This window comes from Phalacrocorax carbo, chromosome 6 (assembly GCF_963921805.1).
Source record: "Phalacrocorax carbo chromosome 6, bPhaCar2.1, whole genome shotgun sequence".
In the NCBI taxonomy this organism is placed as follows: Eukaryota; Metazoa; Chordata; class Aves; order Suliformes; family Phalacrocoracidae; genus Phalacrocorax; species Phalacrocorax carbo.
In genome coordinates this window covers 58,339,925-58,364,160 of record NC_087518.1, presented here as the reverse complement: position 1 = coordinate 58,364,160, position 24,236 = coordinate 58,339,925, and the positions used below count along the sequence as shown (strand labels likewise).

At 37.7% G+C, this 24,236-nt stretch overlaps 1 protein-coding gene across 1 annotated transcript in view; it reads right to left on the bottom strand.

Annotated features, from left to right (window-relative positions):
- Positions 1–10,206: 10,206 nt before the first annotated feature.
- The window catches only part of BTBD8 (BTB domain containing 8), a 37,398-nt gene continuing 23,368 nt past the window's right edge, over positions 10,207–24,236 (bottom strand). The window contains exons 10-18 of the mRNA XM_064455493.1: positions 23,760–23,942; positions 22,818–22,955; positions 21,585–21,714; positions 18,952–19,013; positions 17,243–17,879; positions 16,818–16,905; positions 16,113–16,252; positions 12,663–14,999; positions 10,207–11,311 (exon numbers count right to left, since the gene is read on the bottom strand). Of these exons, the coding sequence (XP_064311563.1) occupies positions 10,842–11,311; positions 12,663–14,999; positions 16,113–16,252; positions 16,818–16,905; positions 17,243–17,879; positions 18,952–19,013; positions 21,585–21,714; positions 22,818–22,955; positions 23,760–23,942 (4,185 nt within the window). The 3' untranslated portion in view covers positions 10,207–10,841. The remainder of the gene's footprint in view (positions 11,312–12,662; positions 15,000–16,112; positions 16,253–16,817; positions 16,906–17,242; positions 17,880–18,951; positions 19,014–21,584; positions 21,715–22,817; positions 22,956–23,759; positions 23,943–24,236) is intronic.

Genomic DNA, 24,236 nt, shown 5'->3' with positions numbered 1-24,236 from the left:
AAACACTATTGCCTTTATATGGCAAAGAAGAGCTGGAGTGTAGGGTCATCAAAGGTACTGAAAAAGAGCATTGATTTCCAGCTCTGTTCTTCACCCCGTATATGAATCTAGACTCATGACTATCTACTGAAACCAGTGTTTTTACTGAAAATCCAAGATTGTAGTAAAAGCTTTTCCTTTTTAAACTGGTTTTAGAGCATTTTAAAATATATCATTCAAAATGATACATTGAAATAGCAAATTGTCTGGCTTGATTAGAAATAGATCTCTTAGTGGTTTAAAGATGACTTCTTTTTGTTTCAGGCAAATAAGAATCAGATTCACATCTCATTTCCTACTTCTGTTGGTCAAATGCACCTCAGTTACAGTTACTGCAAGGGTATGGAAGTGTCATGCTACTTTTGACAGTAAGTCAAATACCTCTAATATTGAATTTTTAAATTTCTGTAGAGTGTAAATGTGAAAGTCAGCAAATTAAAGGAAAATAACAGATGTATTGAGGTATCCTGGCTGCAGTGTTGTGGAGAGGGGTGACAGGGCCAATAAACTGTGAAGCCATTTCCTGTAACACGGTGGAGCCACATCCTCTGACTGCATAGAAAAATCAGGGAGCTAAGAACAACAGGAATTATTTAAAAACACAATTATAAAATAATAAGGCAATTTTGTTATGAGCATTGATAATCCTGCTGACATCTGCTGACATGGTTTGAATTCAGGCATACTATGAATGAATTTCTGTTTCAGTACTAGAGAAAAGCCAGTGGCAAAGAGTAGGAACTGGTTTGTTGTAGTATCTGAATCATGTCCCTGAATTCACATTTTGGTGTATGTCTAATAGGTACATGAATTAATTGAATTACAACAACTTGGATGGAGAAAAAACAATGGGAGGGAATAGAATGGAATAAAAAGATGATTCACAATGTAAATAACTAATAGGTAAGTAGATTTTTGTTTCCTTCAGAGTATTACTGTTAGAAATGTATGGTACATAAAAGAAAGGATTAATTACTACGTTTTTTAAAATTACAGAGAAATCGAAACACTGGATTTAGGCTCCCAGGATACCAGCAGATGCCTTTTTCCCCTGTAGCCATTTATCGTATGTGAAGCTGGACACCCCCCAACCCCCAACTCAAAATGCCCACTTGAGAGGCATCAAAGTACAGTGATGGAGAAGTGCAGGCCAATGAGAAAAACTAAAACCTTAACAGAAACTGCTTCCTGTCAGTATTTTGACTCCAGTTGTTACGTTTTAATTTATATAAATTCTATGTATCTTAATTTCAGTTGGCAAAAAGTTATAGTGGAAATTTAATATATTTCTGCCTGTCATTATATTTGACAATAGTTCATACTTGTAATAAAAATAAGAGTCCTCCTGAGTTAGAAAGTTCTGAGGGGAACAGACCCCACTGCCTCCTGTGTAAGAGCCACCCTGGCCTAACACTTGCCTGGTCCAAGTCCTACGCAATGGGACATACTGAGCCCCTGGGCTAGGAACTGCTCTAAGGACGATTCTGGTAGTAGTATTTTGCAGTGCCATTGGAGTCCAAATCTCACTACATGACTTGGCTTTTTTTATGAGCCTAATGTCAGAAAGCTAATTAAACAGAGCTCAGACTTGAAGAAAAAAGGTTTTTCTGGATTGTGTCTTCTTCAGAGTGTTCTTCTCCCTCGTAGTTTCTCTTCCAAAAAGTGACTTTGGGGGATGCTGTGCTACCTGATGCTATGAGCTAAATTTATTTTACTTAGCTTTCTCTGCAGTGACACTTGCTGATGTTTTGCTAGTCTTAGATTTACATCTCAGAAGCATTCCTTTTCCACATACCTACATGGTGCATTTCACATACAGGTGTTGCAAGAGAAAGGCTAGGGCTGTGTCTGGCAGCATATCAAACAACTCCTGGGAGCAGAGCAGAGAACCCCATTTAGGCAGGAATAGAAGGATCTTGGGATTCGAAGTCCCATATGATGAAGATAATGGCTTAAGCATTTAGATGAATAACTAATTTATGACAAGGCAAAATCTGTCATCAAGTTAGTGTTTCTCTGTGCTCTCCTGGGCCATATCCTGTATGTTCTAAATCAGTTCCATTTTTTTTATTTTATAGAGCAGTTGCATAGGTATCTTCCTTCTCTATAGATTTTTTATATAAGAACTGGTTGTTCATCTTCGCACACATCACCCTTCTTGTTCTCCAATGACATACAGAATCATAGAACCATTAAGGTTGGAAAAAACCTCTAACATCAAGTCCAGCTGTCAACCCAACACCCCCATCCCGCCTAAACCATGCCCTGAAGTGCCACTTCTACATGTTTTTTTGAACACCCCCAGGGATGGTGACTCACCACCTCTCTGGGCAGCCTGTTCCAATGCCTGACCACTCTTTCAATGAAGAAATTCTCCCTAATATCCAATGTAAACCTCCCCTGACACAACTTGAGGCCGTTTCCTCTAGTCCTATCACTAGTGACTTGGGAGAAGAGACCAACACCCACCTCACTACAACCTCCTTTCAGGTTGCTGCAGAGAGCGATAAGGTCTCCCCTCAGCCTCCTCTTCTCCAGGCTAAACACCCCCAGCTCCCTCATAAGACTTGTTCTCCAGACCCTTCCCCAGCTCCGTTGCCCTTCTCTGGACACGCTCCAGCACCTCAATGTCCTTGTTGTCCCAAGGGGCCCAAAATCAAACACAGTATTTGAGGTGTGGCCTCACCATTGCCGAGTACAGGGGCCCCATCCCTGCCCGGCTCCTGCTGGCCACACCAGTGCTGACACAAGCCCGGGGGCTGGTGGCCTCCTTGGCCACCTGGGCACATGGCCGGCTCATGCTCAGCCAGCTGTCAGCCAGCACCCCAGGGCCTTCTCTTCCAGGCAGCTCTCCAGCCACTCTGCCCCAGGCCTGGAGCGTTGCCTGGGGTTGGTGTGACCAAAGTGCAGAACCAGGCACTTGGCCTTGTTAAACTTCATACAGTTGACCTTGGCCCATCAATCCAGCCTGTCCAGGTCCCTCTGCAGAGCCTTCCTGCCCTCGAGCAGATCAACACTCCTGCCCAATTTGATGTCATCTGCAAACTTGCTCAAGGTGCACTCAATCCCCTCATCCAGATCGTTGATAAAGAACATGATCCAAAAAAACCCAGTAGCTTTTTCCTTTTAGAGGAGAAAAATGAGTGAAGGTCCACTAAACAGACAGAAGAGGAAAGTAACACTTTTTTTCAACTTACAAAGCACAAAAATCGATGGCAGCAGCCCACACGTTCAATGAAGTACAATGACTCCGCATTCAAGTTACACATAGGATTTATTATTTTTCCATCATACAGAAATCAACTAAGAATCTCCAGTATGTAGCATGGGGAAGAAACCTTGTGGGACTATGCAACCGTACAGAGTTTCTGGAAACAGAAGACTGTGTTCACAAGCAGTCATTCGGAAATATGGTTACTTAGGCCCCAGCTAATTATCTAGGTTTGAAAAGCAAGCGGGTGGAAAACATGCAAGCATTCAGTTTGAGAGCTTAACACCCCCCCGTCACCTTCCCAAAGACTGAGAGGTCAAAATATTCTAGGACCATAAAGCCATGGACTACAGGCAGTGACTCAAACTTTTCTCCAAATGCATCCCATTATATATAGGATTAATCTTGATTACTAGAACACGATAATCCAGAAAATAGAGATTAAATTTCCTTCTATACCACAAAGATACAGGAGGACATTTTGTTACAGGTAAGAAGTTTGACTTATAGGTAGATCTTATGCTCATGTACATGAAAATTACTTCATTCTATGAAGGTAACAAAATTTTTTACACTACCTACTCTGAATCTGGCATGTACATATGGTTTGCCCTATCTTAAGCACATTGATACAATTCTACTGATTGGCAGGATGCCATGCCACACTCAAAATAGGGTGGTAAAACAAAGAGAAGTGAAGAACTAAAATTATTTCATTAAATACAAGTGTAAGAAGATCACACAAATGACTAAATAAGGATTGCATAAATGAGGATGCTGTAGATTTAAGTAATTTGGTGAGATCAGTCTCAAAACTGGCTTATACAGTTAGGAAAGATGGTACATGAGCCAAAATTTTTACTCGGGTTACCAGTCTTTCTATTCAGACACTTAAAATAATCCTGATTTTTATAAATGCGCATCTGATACCATTCATACTAACTTCAGTGGGAGCTGAGAAAAAGTCAGAGTCACTTTTACTTTTGTGCATAAATATAAAACTTAATGGGCTCCCTGGGTAATTGGGCTCAGTCCCCAGATTTGTACATGTGAGCCTCTGTTCAGGCTTACCACAAAACGCACTCTAAACCAGTTAACAGCCATCTTCCGTTAACGTGCAAACACTATTTTGACCATCGACATCCTTGTTAAATATATCTAGTTACTCAGTTATACTCCCCCCAAATATTGAGGCTTCAGTTACTGAAGATCTGTTCAGTATTCATATTTTACTATGCAATAGAGAAACATCTTTTGTTGCATGTAATACAAAAACTTAGATTTTTTTAGGCCTTTGATTTCTCTAATAGAACAGTCTTCTGAGCTGGGAACCTCATCAATAAATCAAGAACAAGGAAGCAACATAATGGAATTCCATTATTAATTATTCCATTCTTTAAATCCTTCCAGATGGTTCATCAGGATTAGAACCTCATTAAGTTGAGTACCATATAAAGCCACAAGTATGCACAGTGCCTGCCCCCAGTGCCAGTTCCATTACCCTTCCTGAAAAGTGAATGTTAACCTGAAAGCCAATCCGCATATGTTTAAGTGGATTCACTCCCATGTTTGCAGAACTGCGTGTGGCCTAATTGACTATACCATATAGATTGCAAAGCAAGTATGAAGGGAAGGTCAAATGCAAGAAGTAAACAGGTGTGTGCGCATGCACGCACTGTATAGCTTCTTCAGTTATTAGCTACCAAAGGTTAAAACCCCACAATTATCAAACCCAGTACTTTTCCCCAATTGATATCCATTTTTTATATAAATCGCTTTCCTCTGTCACAGGTTTAGTTTCCTTGAACACACGTAGTAGTTGTCAATAAGAAGCTTTGTTTTAAATTACGCAAAGAATAGATTTGAGCTGTGGTTTTTCCAAAATTGAACACATTAAAACTTATTTTTCACCAATAATGTATGTAGCGTGTGCTCAGGAGAGCTGAAAACCAGTACAGATCATCTGCAAGAGATGAAACGTCTAATTATATTGGATTTCAAATCCAAAAGCCCATTTCCATGGAATCAGCCATTATAACAAAGCTGCTATTTCTCATAATGTCTTTTGTCCTCAGTTCCTATGCAGTCCTGGCAAGAATGTCATCTATCAATGTACAAACGTTAAACCATCCCAGTCATGATATATTAACAGGATGCATACAGTTATGACTCCTAAATTGAAGTCTTTCTAGCTGCAATTTGTCACATCTACAACTGTACAATGTTATTAGTAGAGTAAAACTAGAAAACCATGAAACAGTATATTGGAAAAATAGCATTTCTAGTACATGCAATTAATATAGGTAAGCCCTGAACCTGCTTCATCTGAGGTCAACAGGAGGTTTTCCTTTGACAATAGTGGAAGCAAAATAACGACTTCCTAAATGTCTTAGTTCTGAACAACAGATGAACAACATAATAGCAGTTCTTAATTCCTTCATGCAAATGTTTAGATGTTCTGGAGCAAAGTAGAATGAACATGCTACTAATTATTTTCCAGATGGCAATAATATATATGCAAAGTTTTAAAACAGTCTCCTGCAATCTGTACCTAGAACAGGTACATTAATTTGTTTCTACATATTCCCTGAAAGAAACCGAGACAGACAATGCTAAAGGGACAGATCCTATGGGCAGCCTTTGTGTGAGAAATATGGGAGGTTCTCTTGCCCCCTAGTTCCTCCAAAATAATAAAATTTGCAAACTCGAATATTCAGTGTAGTTTTGAAAGAATTTAAAACCTTAAAAAGCAAAGCGTGGAATAAGATTATTAAATGTGTACAGTTCTGTCACATATCATCCAGAACTTAAAAATACTGCAGGCAAGCCGTATTTCTTGTACTACATTACTAACCTTTTCCAACAAGACTCAAAGTAGTTTTATTATAATGAGAATATTTTTTATGTCAAATAACTGTTTCCTGTGAGCACCATGTTCCTGTCTACTGACTTTATTACCGTTTTACATTCCGTGGACCTTGATATGGCCCTAGCAACCTGACCCAACTTTGAAGTTACCCCTGCTTTTAGCAGGAGGTTGGACTAGAGACCTTTGGAAGTCCCTTCAAGCCTGCATTTTTCTGTAATTTTTCTTTAATTCTATGATTATACAGCAAGTTTTTTCTACGAGAAATATGATTAATACATGGAGCATCCTTTCCACTACCCCTACCACAAAAGCAGATGTTTGTCTTTGCTTATGCTCTTATCTGATGACTTGTGGGAGCAGCCCAGACTGCCTGCTGATCTCATTTCATGCATACTTATCTCTCCGGATCTTCACTTTAGGTCTTAGTCTCCTCATTTCTTTTGCTGCTGTATACAAATACGGTATAATCCCATGCCTTTAAAAACCAAACCAAAAGATATTATTAGCTGATGTGCTTTTCTAACTATCGCCTCTCTCTTAATGGTTAAGCTCAGTTTCCTTCCTGCAATTCTGTCATACTCTACCACGTGGAGTCTGCCTGCCTTTCATTCTTAGAAAGCCAATGTCTCATTTCAATCACAGTCCTTAGGAACATGTTCTTAACCAGCCTCAAAACTGCTATTTTATACTCATCTGTCTTGTGGGCCACCTTCAGCGAAGCCAACGGTGCTTTTTCCCTTATATCCTGTCAGCCTCATTTGACTCCTGTCACCATCTTTGTTTCCTTTGCTTCCCTAATGCTTTTTTTGAGCAGATCATTTGGAAGAACCTCCACTTTCCTCAGTTTCCCGTAGTGGTCCAAGTGCTTGGGCCTGTTTCCTTCTCTTTTCCCTCTGCAATATGTCTGTCAGTGATTTATTCCACAAACACTATTTTAGCTAGCACGTATACATAAAAAACCTGCAGAGCTGCTTCTCCAGTCCAGACTCTAATTTTCTAAGCAAAAAAACTAATTATGCCTATTGACATCCCCTTTTGGAGGTCTAGCCTATTTTAATACATCCATACACATAAAACGTTCTTCCTTATTTTTCACTTTCATGACATGTCATTCAAGGTAGGCAAAACCAGGGTCATTATCTTAAACGCTGATTTCCAAGTCCTCACCTCTAGATCTCACTGATACTTCACTGAATTCCTTCTTCCTCCCTGGAGGACAGACAGCTTTACCCATTCACATAAGCAGCTCGTGTAAGCTATCAGTATCACCTGTTGGCTGCAACATTGTCCTCTCAGGCCTTGACAAAGCCATTTCAGTGCTCTTACTCATTCAAAATACTACTGCAAAGGTTAATTCTTAAATGTTATTTTAACTATGCCATCTCTTTCTTTAGTTTCTTCACTGATGCCCTTTCACTGTCTCATCAGACATACGTACTTTGTCTTTACTTTAGAGATCATTCAGGACCTTTTAATCACTATTCACTTGGAGCCCAGGACACCAGCTTTGATTGTGTGTATATGCAGTTTTCAAACAAACCTTCATCCATTCTCTCATGTTTTGCAAAAGAGGCCAATACAGTGGCAAAATCACTGTCAGGAGGCATGAGCAGGACTCCCGAGAACTCAAGTGGCTGATACTACTAAAGAGATAGCCACCTACTCCTGCTTGAAGCTTGAACACCCTCCTGAATGAGGAAAGACTACTAAACGAGGTCAAGCAGGGACAGAGTTTAGATGACACACAGGGCTGGTCAGCAATATAGATCCTTACAGCTGGAGCCTCATTATCCAGCCTCCAAATCTCACCCTCCGATTTCCCCTTCTCGTAATGCATACAGAATAAAAGAATGACAATGTTTAAACTGGTGGTGTGCTGAAACCACTGCTAGTCAGCTAGACAAATATTGACACTCACATATTACCTTTCCATCCATCTTTTTTTTTTTTGCCTTTTGTCTTAACTTGGATTATAACCACTCTGAGGGAAGGCCATGTTTTTGTTCTGTGTTTGTACAATGTCTAGCCAGTGGGATGCTGGTCTGATTAAGCCTCACAGGCACTCTGGTAACGCGAATTAAAAACAATACCGCTTTCTATTCCTGCTAGTTCTACAGAGACTATTTGGCTGTGGGAAGCTGAATTCTACGGCTGCCTATGTACCAGCTGAACAATACACCAAATCCTAATCACTGGTCCACTGCAAAACTATTAAAGGAGTTGCAGCATCATCACTGGGGACTTGGGGAAGCTAATTTAATTTTCATACAACTGGAAAAGTAAATGCAAAGAAAAAAATTTAAAAAACCCTGTAAGTGATTGTATTTTATATGACAAACATGGAACTTTGTGTGCCACTTTTCAGTGTTACTTTTTCAATTCAGTAGGAAGATAAAAATATGGGCAAAGCAAAGAATAGACAAAAGGGACCCTTCTTCCACTTTCTGTCACTTCTCCTAATCCTTTATCTTCTCCTTTCCATCATTTCATTTTAACATGTGAATGCCCACTACCAGAATATCATCAGGATTTTCAAGTTGATTAAACTTTATTTTAAAGAACTTCTAGTCTTTTACACAGAAATTGAGAAAACACCATTCCTCAGCCTTTTGTAAGAGCTCCTCTAGAGTTTTCATCTTTTACTATTGCTAATACTATAGTTCTTTCATCTATCCAAAAGATCATCCACTGCCAATATAACTTGTAAACTTGGAGGTGAAAAATAGATTTTCTTGACGGTTTGCACTTCTAAAGATTCTTCTAACTCACTCAATATGAAGACAGGGGTAAATACAGCATATTACATTTAAAATATTTTGAATTAAAATACCTCAGACTATTTATGCTGCTAAAGGAGTAGGGGAAAGATTATTATGAGACTGAACATATTCCTTCCATGAGTTTCGAGTCCTTCTTCACTGCCATAAAGAGAAAGGAAGGCTCTCCTTTTTTTTTCCTGCCTTGAGATTAAGGAATGAGATAAAATTCTTCCTCTATTTAATTCAGGGAAAATAAAACATCACTTTTACTTCTGTATCAGAAGTTCAACAAAGCACATTTCTAGATAAACTATTTTGCCTCGGAGCTACTTATTATGTCAAGTCCAAAGATAAGAAAAGTCATAACTTCTTTCGTCAGATGCTAGGGCAACTTCATTTTTCCACGCAACTGAGAGTTTCTGACTATGAACAAAAAGAAATTAAGTTTCTGAAGAAAATTAAGGTGCACTGTTGGAATTGTGCAAAAGCTTGCAAAACTGACCATATCATCAGTGGTTACAGCTAGCTTAAGTTGTGTACTTATCTTTAATAGTTTTAACAACAACAAAGATGTTAGTAGCCTTTTATTGGAGTATGGCACCCACTTCTGAAGGCACTTCTGTTAATGACTAAGAGGAGGTAGAATACTTCCTGTTTAGGTATTAAGCTGCGCGAAAGCCAAGCCCTACTATTTCCATAACGCAGGTAACTTAGAGGGCCTAACCTTGGCAGTGAAAAAACCCCGCGTGTTTCAGGAGTTGTGACTTGGTAAGAATTACAAATAGTTTCTCATTCCCTCCCCTGTCAAATCAGAAAAGACAATGAACAGTCCTGTCCACACCCAAATCAACAGCCAAAAGCAGCAGAATGAGCAGATCTGAGAAGTATATCCTATTTCACTCTTAGAAAAGTGGTTATGTTGACATTTAGTCTCAATACAAAAGCTACACTAGAGGTATTAATGAAGATGGAAGGATCCCATTACCCCCTCCAAAAATGTAGCATCTATGAGAACGAACAAAATCAAATTCCTGAGAATCTTGTTATGCCTCAGACAGCGTCAGAAGGGTGCAAGTGTAATGAATTGAAGCCTGAGGGTAATCCTAGTCAACGTCAGACTTCTGATGTAACACTGACCACGACTTCAGACTGAGGTATACTTTTGGAGAAACCAGACATACTGTTTTTCAGAACAGGAGCAGCATTCTACCAACTCCTCTGAATTCATGCACTATGCCATTAAAAATATTTACTTAAATATGTGCATTTCCAAGAAACAGCGCTCTTCCTATAGCACAGACCCTCTGAAGTCTTATATTTAAAGGAAAGACCATTTAAAAAATTTATTGGAAACTTCTAAACAAAACAAACCAAAAATACAAAAATCAAATCTGGAAGAAACAGATGAAACAAGCTGCTCATATTAATAAGGCCCAAGGCAGATTCATATTGAAACATTTTCTTTGAACATGTTTCCATCATTTAAAGCAGCGTTGGCAGGCATCACCTTTCGACACAACCATTCTCAATCTTTATTGTTGTAAAATGAAGTCACCATATAGAGAGGGGGAGAAAAAGGAGGGGAATAGCTCTACTAATTGTGCAGTCATCTTTAAAGTCTTGCTCAATGAGAATATTAAATGTCAGAAAGGAAGATAAAAGGGAGGGTGGAAACCAAGATTATTTTTTTCATGTCATCTAATTTTTCTAACAATTCTAGAAAATACGTGCTCAAAGTTCATTTTTAGAAAAGACATATATTTAAGTCTTGAAAAATTATTGTACTTATGATTAAATCTAGATTATAAATTAACATATTTACCTCATTATATCAGAAAGATTGCCTCAGTATCAAGAATTGCTCGTTCTTGACTGATGCAGTATTTCATTATTGTATGGAAACAACTCATCAAAAATAGATTTGGGGAACGGGCTGGAGTTCAGTTGCAAACATTTGATCACCTTAATGATGGGTTTCCAGTTCAAGAATTGTCCATTCCCCTTGAGGGGACGAACAGTCTTCAGATGAAAAGCTTGCCACTGTAATGCTTGCTGAAGAATCATCAAGTGGAGACATTAGTTCAGTCCACCTACTGAATGTGTCGACTTGTGATGTACCCTGAGGATTTGAACCATCTCGTGCCAGAAACAGTGTCTGATTGATAAGACATTGTGCTAAGTTAAGGTCTTCAGGAACAGAGTTTTTGAAACCTATATTTGAGTCCTGCTCAGATAACAATTGCCTGAGAAGAGTCCAGTCCTGTTCTGCAAACTGTTGATCTTCAAAATCCACATCTAGAACTGCTGTTTCTGAATCCATCCTCTGCTCAATTGCTTCTCCAACATCCATCTCATATATTGGAGAAAGGGTTTTTGGAGGCCGATGCTCATACATGCAGGTTTGTGCCATTGTGTCATAATCATCTATGTCTCCTGAAATAATTCACAATACTGTACAATGTAAAAATTGCAGATGATCCTCCCCTCAGGGCTGTGTAGAGCAAAATTTAACTCATTCAGGAAGGACAATCCAACCAGGTTAAAAAAGGGGGGGGAAATGGAGGGTTATACAAAATTGACAAAATTTGAGGCATTTATTTCCTATATAAAAAACAAAGTATGATTTATAAATTAAGTTAAAGCAGCAATCACCACTGGTAATTAACAATAACCTCCATAATTAAGTTTCTGATACAGAAAATGACAATGTAAATATACACTTAATGCACATGAAATTTCTCATTTACTACATAAATTAAATTTAGACCAGGAGGTGCATGGAGGGAATTAATAGAGAATGATTACTGAATGGTGACTCAAGCTATGTCAGCTTAGAAGAGAATTAAAAACAAAATCGTTTATCCACAGGCTTATTTCTACACTGCACATGCAAGGGCAGCTGCAGGCAAGGGCAAGCAAACTTAAAAAAAAAATAGTACAGCTTTTAATGTCTTCTTGTTCTGTGGTCTGGCTGAACATAGATCATCACCAGCATTTCATTACTCTTGAATACACAATAGTTGTAATCAATGCTATTGTATATTTTTGATGGGATAAACAGACTGAATTATCAGTATAAAGAAGACAAAACACAAAACTAGACAAATATTCATCTAGCTATGTGATACGAGTTAGAACTTTTCTGTATATAAGCATTAGTTCTAAGTATAATCTCTCTTTTAGGAAATAAGCTTTTACTGGTAAAATTTAGAATTTTAGACATTTCATAAGCTCTAAATCAGAGTTCAAACCTGCTCCCACTGATGTATATAGCAAATATTCAGTTATATTCAGTGGGAAAAGGCTCCAAATTTGTGTATAATATATAAATAAGTTACAATGATAATGCATATAGCTGTTCAGGTAAACAATTCAGTGCGCTTTAGTTAAGGTTATTACTGTAGTTATTGCACATCCCATTCAGACATACTATATGTTGTCAAGCAGACAAAACAAATACTAAGATTCCATCAAAAGGTGATGCTGTCAATGTTAGATTGGATCAAAAATAACTCAAGTACAGACAATTGCATCCAATCTTTCTCTTAGCATTACATAAAATCTCTTTTCTTGTAGTCAGGTTTCTCATTGAACAGCAGGGTATTGACGGATATTTCAAACAGACAAACATTCTCTACCCAAGTGAAATACTTAAAAATATTTAAATTTAATATAATTTCAGCCAAAATTACTTCAGTTCAGGATTCAATCCCAGACAAATTGCCAAAGCTTTCCCTATTAATTTGTTTTTGAATGACTGAATGTTTCTATTTCTGTACATTACCTGGAAGTAAATCAGTATTAGCGCACTCAGTAGTTGCTGGTTGACTGTCTCTCACTTGATCTTCCTGAGTCAGTATCTGATTCTTACTGGCTTCTACAGGTTTTGCAGAGCTGCTCTTTTGCGCATCAGAATTAGTTTCTCTCTGATGAAGATCCAAATGACAGGGTCTTTCTTGAGATTTTGCATCATTGTCTAAGTATTTATTGCACTGGTGAAATTCACTAGCCACCTCGTTCTTCACATTTACTTTTTGTTTTTCTCCTGGACACGGACTAGCTGCTGAATATACTTTCTCTGGGCAATTTTGTTCCGTCATTGAAGCACCTTGATTCTCCTTCCCTGGGATTTCAGTGCCATGAAGATGTGGGAGAGAACTTTCACTTTTATCCGATTTATTGTCTCTCTCCTTATGCTGTTTGCAATCCAGGAATCCACCTTCAACTTCCAGTGAGTATTTTGAATAAAAAGTCTTTTCATGGTGCTCTTGAGAAACGCCGTCAAATACTTCTGAAGGTGTAAGAGAATCTGTTGAATGCTGACGTGAAGTCTGAGTTTCCACTCTATCATCAGATCCCAGTTCTTCACATTCATCTACTGAAAGCAAAACAGATCGTTTGAAATTTTTAGCTTTAGGAAAGTCTTGATTTGTAGCATCATTTTCTGTTGCATCTTCAAAAGCTAAATTATCAATTCCTTGGAACTGTTGTGTAGGAACATTTGATGGAGGAAAGTTTTCTGCAACATTCTCTGCTTCAGATCTGTCATCTTCTGTTTCATCAGCGGACGAAGAAACTTGGTCCGCTTCCTGCGTAAACTGTGCATTGCCAAAAGTAGAACTTTTGCTTTCCCTGGTATTGGTCCTTGCACTTTCTTGATGGGACCAAATCTCAGGTCTTTTTCTTGGTATTTCATCATCACTCGTTGAATTAACACGGAAGAGATCAGAACCCTCTTTTTTCATTTTCACCTCTATTCTTAGGCTGCTGTCATAAATTTTTAGTTCCTCAGGTGTACTTGTATCACTGCTGCTTCTTCCAAGAAAATCGTGGCATAACGTAGTGCTGCATTTAGAAATCCCTCTTTCATTGGATCCTTCATCATCCTGAGAGCCCCCAGCATCATAATCTTCTGATCTTGGTTTTATATCATCAGAGGATGTGGTTGCACTGCCAGTATCCGACTCAGGACTCTCTTTTGGATCTAGTGCACCAGTACTCCAGTGGTCCATGAAGGGAATTTCTGCATTTTCATGGTTTTCTGACATTTCTGTAGGCTCTGTGTAACTAGGAGAACATTTTTCTGTTATTTGTTCTGTGGAACATTCTGAAACATCATCTAAATCTGCTGTAACTGATTTGCATTCAGTCAAGGCTGATGTATCACACAGCTCATCAGCTGTGAGGAATCCTTCCATAGGAATCTGAGGATATGATGTCTCATCCTCTTCACTGGTTATCGTTCTAGATAAAGTGTTTTCACCATTGTTAAGACCTGTTTCATAGTTTGATTTATCACTTTGTTCAGTACAGGCTTCTGTTGCTTTTGAATGTGTCACTGGTTCTCCTGAAGCAGTACCCTTTCGATAGGTTTCCTTGGAAAAGTCTGAGTATCCTTCACTGGAAGACTGTGCATGACAGTGAAATTCAGCTCTATTATCTTTCTCTGTATCTTCAGTCTGTTTAATTCCATTCTGATCTCCGCAGATTTGTCTTGCTTCCGGTTTATTTTGCAGTGAAACGTGCAGTTTAGAAATAGTTTCTTCTGTAATTACAGGAGAAGATGATTTGGATTGTATTTTGTATTCCACATTTTCAGAAGGATCGGATAGTTTTTGTTTATTGGGTTGACAAGATACCAGCAGTTTATCTTCGCTACTACTTTCCATCACAGATTTTAAAGATTCACTTTGCTTTGCAGAACAGCATTCATCGTTGTCATGAAGCTGACCTGTCACAGCATCAGCCACGTTTTTTTCAAGTTTCTGCCCTGAACTTCTGTGCTCAGAGGTGTGCACATTCTTCTGCACAACAGGAGATTCACTCCTTGAATGTTTTTGGGCAGAAGACTGAGATTTTAATAGAGATTGCCCAGCTGTTTTTGGTTTTGGGTCTTTATTATTCATAATCTCAGGATGCTTTGATGGAGTCAGAGTTTTAGGTGCTACTTTTGCAGTGGCTTTTGCTACAGGTGTTTGCGACTGCTTAACACTCTTCTTCTTGGCTGAAGGATGTTTTTCTGGGAGTGTTGTCTGAACAAGATGTTGTAACACATTTTTTTCTTCGTTATGTTTTGGAGACGTTCCTGATTTCAGTGAATTTGGTGATTCCCCCTGAGATCCTAACAAACAGTAAAAAAAAAAAAGACTATAATGATTGTATATGCCAGTCAAAGCATATTGACCACATTTATGTTAGTGTTTATGTTGAGAAGCAAGTTACTCAAGTTTTTATGTAACTAAAGGATTAAAGGCTTGTTAAAGAATTAAGAACCGAGATCTTAAACACTAGACAAAAATACCATTTACATGCCATCTTTAAAACTAAAGCACTTTATGTATAAAGGAATTCGCTCAGCCTGTAACTGAAGCAGTCGTCGCTGCAGCAGAAAGCAGCGGCTATCTAATAGTGCATAGAAGCACTGCACAGCAGCTTAGCACAGGAAGCAGCGAGTACTGTATTCAATTCATATTGTAGAGGAAATGAAAGTAGGCAGAAAATAATTACATTAATTCTGGTATTCTAATCACATTAGAACTAATATCCCTGCTCAGTCAGAAAATACTGCAAGTTCTTTAATGACCACAAATTGACAGGACTTGTGTTTTCTATATCATAATGTACTTAATATAACTTGAATATTCTTTCCCTCCCCCCCAGTAAGTGCTACGTCCAAATGGGATTAAAAAGAGCTCCATCCTTAACGCTTTGTGTCTTTCCAAGGCAGGGTTTCATCTCTGTGGTCTACAATGCCACTTCCCACACTTGATATAAATAGCTGTTGAAATCAGGTATTTGTGTGGTAGGTAGTATCAGTAGGGCTACCCCTGGAGGGGTCACCAAAAAAAGGAGGCATAAACTAACAGTTCATAAAGAAGTTTGCAGTCCAGATCTTTGATGGATATTATAAATGCTCGACCTATATAATTTCTGTTGAACTCAGTCACAGTTCCAAGTGCAGAAGTGCAGGGGATCAGCAAATAAAAGACTCTGCAAAGCAGATTAAACAGACAGAAGAAAACACCAATTGGCAGTGAAGAACATCTTTTAAATATTTTGAAGTTGGCCCACATTAATTTGCATTTTACAGTTCAGGATTGTCACCGAAAGTGAAATATTGAAAATAAACAGAATTGTTCGCAAGATTTTGCCAAATGCTTGTTCTGAGAGACAGAGAGAAGACAAAGCTTTGCATAATAACGGGAGACCGTTTCATTGCTCTGTGAAACTTTACCTTGGTTCTTGGGAGAATTGGTGGGTGTGTTTTGAGCCTTTTGCTGTGCTGCAGAATTGCTACTCACATTCACTTTCTTCTTTAGAACAGTTTGTACATTTTGTTCATTACACCCTTTTACAGCTGATTTTTTTGTCAGACTGCAAATAAATTATTACATCCATTATTTCCAAGTTTAAGATCTAGCAGTGTTTAATTATATTTAAACAAGCAATAAATGTGTTTTGATATGCACACATATATAAACATTGAAAATGCAACCTAAAAGGTATCCATTTGGAAGTAAAACCTGTATGTGTGTATGTATAATCATACATACACACACATATATAAAAATGAACCATTTCACAGTACTTCAGCTGTCGTCTTGTCCAGTTTAATCTAAGCTATGCCAGAAATAAGCTTACAACACCTTGTGTAGCCATTAACTGTTCCAGGGTACAGAATTCTGAATGACCTATAACAATTTAAAAATTATTAGCATGAAACAATCCAACACAAAAGCCAAACCAATTTTATCTCTACAGCAATGCTTCCAATAGCTGACTCAAACTGTTTTGCTAATACATGCAACAGACAACCATCCTCAGATTATCATGTTGACTTAACGGTAAATTTAATAGTTTACTTTTTTCACAAACTTTTTTCACAAACATACACATTCACACACATATATATAAAACAGCATATTGATTTATAACGTACCCGCTTGTTGTGATATTAGCCTCAAGCTCGGTCTTTTTTTTTTTGGAGGTGACTCCATTTGGTGTCTTCACAGATGACTTTGTTTTCACTAATGTAAAGTAAATTCAAAGTTAATTATGGGGGGAAATGCATTGCATATAAGTACTGAAAAAATTGTAATATATGAAGATCAGCTATTGAAAACAGCATAGGTGCTAAACTTGTAAAAGTTTTACCATTTTATATGGCTATCAGTTGATCATAAAATAAAGTCAGTTAACAGAACAAATTTAATATTCTTATCTCAAGTTAATATTAATTTACAGGGAAGGAGGCGACTCTTATCAATCTCTAAGAGATTTTTAAAGCTTCCCAGGTTGGTTTTCAGTGTATGACCAGCCTGAGACAAACCCGAAGGGGACTTTAAAAAAACAAGAAAAATTTACCAGTCTGTTTTTTCCCTTCCTCTACCAATTTATCCTCTTTGGGTTCCTCTGCCTGTTCGCTGGCAGTCTGGATATCTATGCTTGAGTTTGCTGACTTGCTGGAAGTTCCTGCCACGGTTACTAGGGAGGGAGATTCTTTCCCTGGTGTTTTTTTCAATGGTTTTGGTTTGATCTGCACACTTGTGGTTACTGTCAGCACTTTAGGTCTGGCACCTGCAGTTTTTCCTTCATGGTTCTTTAGTCCTTTGCCACTTCCTGAATTTTTTTGTCCACTTGCAGATGATGTCTTTTCTATATCTTGCTTGGTAAGCATGCTTTCAGCCTTCACATTTCCATTATTCTCTGTTTTTGTCTTTATAACAGCTCTAGCCTTTGGTGAAGCAGCTTTTTCCCCAGGTTTTGAATCCTTAGTAATCTTGGAAACTATTTTTTTGCCATCTTTCCCCTTTACATCCTCATGCTTTGAAGCCTTATTAACAGTGTTTCTATTGGTGCTTGATGTATGTCCAGATGCTCCTAATCCATCAGATTTCATTTTATCCTGATTAGTGGAAGAATCTCCCAAGCAATCTTTCTTGCTGTGTTCTGTCCAGGAAGCACTCCTTATACCAACGGATTCAGCAATAGATTTGTTTAGCTAGAAAAAAAACGCATCAGGAAAAAACCCAACAAAACAGAAGACATTTATAACACCAAACTATCCATAATCCAGCAACTTTAAGTAGTACATGAATCTAAAGCAACAAGATTCAGCATTGAAAGAATTTTTTTTAAAAAAATGTATATTTTAGCTCAGATTGCTGGCTTTCAAAAATACGAAGGTACCAAAAATAACTTGAGAGCCTAGTAAATCTCATGTGAAATACTGCTCTATATGGAGGATATCGAAACATCTAAGTAGAGTTTCACTTTTACTTTGGCCAAATAACTCTGTAATATTTATATTATTAGTGTCTGCTGAAGTACGAAAACTTTTTAATTACATGTGCATATTTTCCAAAGAGGAATAAAGACTATGAATTATTACAAACATAAAGCCAAAAATTAATTTGTGATACATGTGATGTTTTTAACCATTACCAACAGTATATCCACCAGATAAGTGATAATATTCATTCTCTCTCTCAGGTAAAGATATAAACCGAAACATGGAGAACTAAGTGCATGAAACAGAATCTTTGAGATACTAGCGTCACTGCAGTGTATCCAAGACCCTCAAATCACGTGAAACCCATACTGTTTTTCTACCAAATAGCAATGTATTTCTGCATGTGAGTCTCAATAGAAGAGTTGTTGAGGGCACTAAAAAATACTCTTTCGGGGCAGGGAGTGTAAAGATTCAGTGCTGCGGTGGCTTGTGACAATAGCAGAGATTCATTAGTTCAGTAGCAAACCATTTGCTCTGGGAAACAGATCAGTTTCATTACGTAGCAACAGGGGAATGTGAGATTCTGAAAACAAATTCCTGTCTTTTATTTGAGCTTATCTGTTTGGAAATGTAGCAGAGCATAGGCTGAGTCCTAAGATGTTTCCAGTAATGGACATTACTGATTCTGCAGAAATAACAGTTCACCAAAAAAATACAAATCTTTCAAAAGCAAGTGCCACTGAATAATATGAAAAATTAATATTGAATTTAAAACACATGATGAAAATAGTTTTGTTTGCAAGCTTCTGAGTATTTTTAATGTTTGGATATAAATGTTTACCTGAGAACTAGTGAATACAGGTTTTTTGCCAAGTCTTCGGTCATCACCTTTGTCAAATGCAGCTGTAAAAAGAACACGCAGTTTCTTTACTATTTAGCAGGACAGAAGGGAGACAGAAAACAATCCAGCCTACTCAATTAACATCATCTGAAATCAGATGAAAGCAGTTCTTTGGGTCCTGTAATTATTCTAGGAAGGCTAATTTTGGTGACATGGCAAATGTTAAGTGGAAATACATGGTTTTATGTTCAGAACAAAAAATGCGGTATCTGTAATGAGGTCACATGGCCATAAGCAAGTTGTTTAACTCTTCTGTTTCCCTATTTCCATAGTAAGACACAACTTTTGTTTATCCAAGCTTAGCTCACTTAAAGTTTGCAGTGCACTGAGGCCTTTGAAAGCGTACACAATTTACAAAAAACAGACCTTCAAATTTAGAGTACTAACAACTTAAGTGATGTACTATAGAGTATTTATTCATACTATTTAAAGAGGAGGTTAATTACATTAAAGTAAATTAGATTTTGTTTTCAAAAGTGGTAATGTCAAAATATCTAAATGTACACAGTAAGATCATAGTGCCTCTTTCGACAGCATGCAGCGTAATGTCATGAGAGTTATCCCTGTGATTGTCATGTGGAATTTTCAGGCAGTGAATGCTTTTTTTTTTTAACTGGTCTGCTCTGGGAGGGAAGCGTTTTTCAATAAAGCCTTTAAATCAATTGTGCTTGCAGAATACAAAAAGGATATTTATAGACCCTGTACAGACCCAGAATCGATAAGCTTTCATTTTTTGTTTGTATTACTGTTGCAGCTGAAAAAGGGTTTTGCAAAAAATATTTTTTAAAAATTTAAGCATTCAGTGCCTCATGTTCTGACACACTCCTGATACATTAAAAAAAAATGTATCCGTGTGCAACACAAACAAAAATTTGGCTCAATTCTTATTGAAGATACTACAAATAATTTTTAGATGGGTCTGTAAAAATCACACAAAAGGTATGCTGAAAATGGCACCCCAGGGACCTAATCCTTTTTCTAGCAATGACTCTGCACATTAATACATACCAAAATATTAAGACAAAATCCATATAAACTTGTGCCTAAGAAAACACAAGACATGTTGTGAACGAAAAAAACCTCAATATCATCTCATCTGTCTTCTTTTGGCATTTTTCCTCCTCTATTATAGCCTTCTAATGCTATATAGGTTAAATCTCTAGAAGATAAACCACCACCAAAAATCTTTAAGATGAAAGCCAATTTAAGTTATCCTAGACATATTTCACCTGAAGATTAAAATTTGTCTACCAGTATTTGTGTGATTGCTTTGCCTGTCATTAAAACCAGATAATTTATGCAAACATTTCAGCCTATCTATTTACATGTAAAATGTATGTTAGCTCCGAGTTATAATTTAACCTGGAAGAAAACAAAACAATTTCTGGGAAGATGGAGTTAGGACAACTAAGGCACACCTTGGTCTTAAATATATTTTTGAACTGAAAGCACTAGTGCAAAACAGCCTAAATGTTACTTACAATAAGGACACGATCATCCTAAAAATAAAACACCCCAAAACAAAAAAAACCCCAACCACCCTTGTTTCTAAAGCCATCTTCTGAAGGATTTTATAATCCAGAAAGAAATCATAAACCTGTTTTACACAGTAGCAGTGAGATGCTATTTGACTACATCCCTAAATCATGCTTAGAAAGACTGTCACTGCATCCTTCTCTCAGCATGTAATTGTAGAATAAAATTTTCATCTATCTACAGGCATAAACAATTTTATAACTATCATACCCTAGCTACTAATGTCTTCAACACAAAGGACACAAAAATGTTTACTTCTCCTTTGAATCCGAAGTGATTTGATTTCAGAGAAGTCCTCGACACATTCTTTTCTTTAATAACACTGTACTGTCAAAGCTAATACTCAACTATAACCCGAACTCCATCATCAGTTCCACACCCTCGGAATACTTGTGTACTTCAAAACAAAGGAACGTTCAGAACAAAAACTCCTTTTTGTTGGAAGTGCTGCCTGTTAAAATTTTGAGAGCACACTATGCAGCTCCTTAGGGGCTCTCCGCAGCAGCACACACAATATCACAATACCAATCAACTGTGAAGTCAGGCTATCTGCATTTACTCACAGTGCACGAGATAAGCATTATGCAAGAGAGGCAACATTTACACATTATGTAGAAAACGATAAAGGATAGAAACTGAATTCATAGGACGAATAATCTGCTTTGTGCAAATTTAATTCGTGCACAGTGCTTATCTCCTTAAAAATGAGACAGATAAGGTTTTTAATCCTACTGCAGTATTTTCGAAAATTTAGAGTAGCTGTAAATAAGAACAGAATCAATCTACGTGGTTTTGGTTCCTATTATATACACTCCTAGAAAGAAAAGCAGAGGAGACTTCACAGAAAATGACTTACTGATTTCCATGTTTGAAACTAGCTAGGCATGCTATCATGCTTCTGTTCTAAAATACCACTTCAAAAAGCTAGAGCATCACAAATTTTGCTTTCATTTGTAACTGGCTCTACAATACCACCTACATTTTATCTGCTAAACAGATTGCTAAAAAATCCTAATGCCATTTGATGCCAGACATACCTGCTTGTATTTTCTGTTGATGGTCTGGCCTCATCAGCTTCCAGCTTTCTGTGTGACGAACAGCATAAAAAGACTGAACCAGGAAGACCCAGAGCTTATCACGCAGAGCCTGGATCTTGCACGTAAAACCCTGTGTTCAAGGAACAAATCAGCAGCTGGCGAGGGGCATATTGTCATAGCAACCAGTCATTATTCCTTTCAGAATCTACTTACTCCCTAAGCTAGATCAATGATGTCATCACTTACATTTTATAATGGCCTGGTAGATGGAGATGCTGTTTTTGAAGGATTATTGCCCACCACAGTAATTTTTACAATACTTTAAAACCAAGTCACTCCAAGGCATACTACAGCACTAGAAAACACCACATTGCTCTTTTTCTCCTCCGTTTTCTTTTTTCTTTTTTTGTTTTTTAAATGAACCCCATAATAGCTCTTTACTGTCAGCTGTGTCACAACAAGGTCAAATACTCTAGGGAAAAATAATGTATCTGATTAAATTTTCATTGCTTTTACCAAGATGATCTACAATAGCACCAGATTGCAGTAATTCATTTTGCATTTATTTTTCATTCTTTGCTGTAGCATCATTCTGGATTTTAATCAGTATGTCATACTACACTATTCATGAATTATCCCCAGCATTACAGTCAACCACAGCTTAAATATCATTATTTAGATTGTGCGGATACACACAGTATGTTACGCACATGGAGACTGACACGTCCCCCCAGTCCAAAAAACACACACTAGATTACGAGGCAATCCTTGCTTCTGAGGACAGGCTTAAACAAAAGCAAACATAGCTATAACTTACAAAACGGGGAGGGGGAAATATACATAGAGGGAAAGAAAATGAGCTCCCTTTCCCTGTAAGTTTAAGGTGAGGCAACATTTTGCTAAGTTTTCTCTCATCGCAACTTTAAAACGACAGTAAAGATCAACAGAGCAGTGGTGCCCACAGGACTTACATTCTCAGTAATAAATATTTTTTTTGTAATTGCCATAGATAGTGTCTCTCTTTAAGAGAAAAAAGTGTTACTATCCAGTAAGCAAATGCCCAAATTTTCTGCACTTCCACGAGGACCTTGGATTTACGCCAACGCTTTTCTGTGTGACCCCAACTGCAGGACTGAGCCGCTGGAGCTCAAACCACATCATCTGATTTGAACCATTACATGAAACAATACCAGAATAGTTTTTGCTACAAACACTGCACACTGTAAAACCTACCATCTCTTTCACATTTGTGGAGTTCAACAACGTATCCACAGCTACAAGGAGAAAGCAGCTGTTTTCATTATTAATACTTTTTTCAATTGCATTAAAAATTAGTTCTAGAAGGTCAGGTTTGCTGCTCATTGCCTGTGCCTGAGGAAACAACAAAAGTCAGCCGTTTAAAACAAGAGTGTACTTCATATGCAAAAGCATTACTGACAGAGAGGATCTGCTATCACGCTGTGCAGGAGGTATTCCAGAGCTGAGCATCTTCCTTTGTATCCATTCCACAACCCCACTCCGCCCCAGGCCTCTAGCAAGCCATCCTGAGGCCTCTCGCTAACCCAAATTTCAGGAACAAGCACACTGCAATGAATTTACAGTCCCACGCAACCCCAGATTCAAAGAGAAAATGTTTTAACACCTCCCTATTTATTTTTATTTAAATCCTCTATATGTATTTAAAAAAATCCTTAATGGGAAGAATGAACCAGCTAGATGACTAGGTATGTTCTCACCAGGACCTGCAGCATCGGCACGTTCTTGCAACTTGCAACAAAAGTCAGTAGATGTTTGGAGTATTAGCAGTACAGTCACTCTTGTAAGTACAAGCTGTTGTTCTAGGGGTCCAAAAGCTTTTTTTGAAGCTTATGGATATACTTACCTCTTTGCAACACACACACAGTCCCACTAAATTCACTGGAACTTTTGCTTAACTGAGGCATATAACCCGAACGCAGCATCAGCCCTGCGTACCAAAGTATTAATACGCTTTAAAACAATACCAAAAAGAAATCCCACCCCTCAAAAAACTTAGCACTAATTTCTGTTTTTCCATAGATTTGTACTTTAAAGCAAAAGTTGAAACTATTTTGATTATTTAACAGCCTGAACTATCCCAAGTGTGATATAACTTAATTTATTTCGAAGCATACAGTAACTTGAGGGCACTTTTACCTGCAACAAATTAGAGAAGCCTTCGCTTTGTACTATGTGTAGGAAGTTTGCCACGATAAACGTTAGGCATTCTTCTTGCAGCCTCGATGCCAAGGCCACAGCTGCCTCTGTCCATTTCACTTGGGGAAGACTATTGATCAGCCGGTCACTCTCCATCAAAAGGAAAGCAGCATTCTTGTGGTTCTTGAAAAAAAACCAGAAATCAGCCTGTTGCCAAGTAATCACCTGAAAAATTGCTGCTCGTAAAAGAGTTTCTGTTCAGTTGCTGAACACTTACACATGGATCCAGTTATGTATTAATTTCCCTTCTTTAAATAAATTTACATTTTGGTAATTCTGAGCATTATACCTACCTTCGAAACTAAAGCAGAACAAGAAAAATCTACTGATTCTGTTCTGCCTGCTGAAGTTAGGCAGTAAAGTTTTCGGGAGCTTTTATTGTATTTTTTCAACTGTGTGTCATTACATACTGCAGTC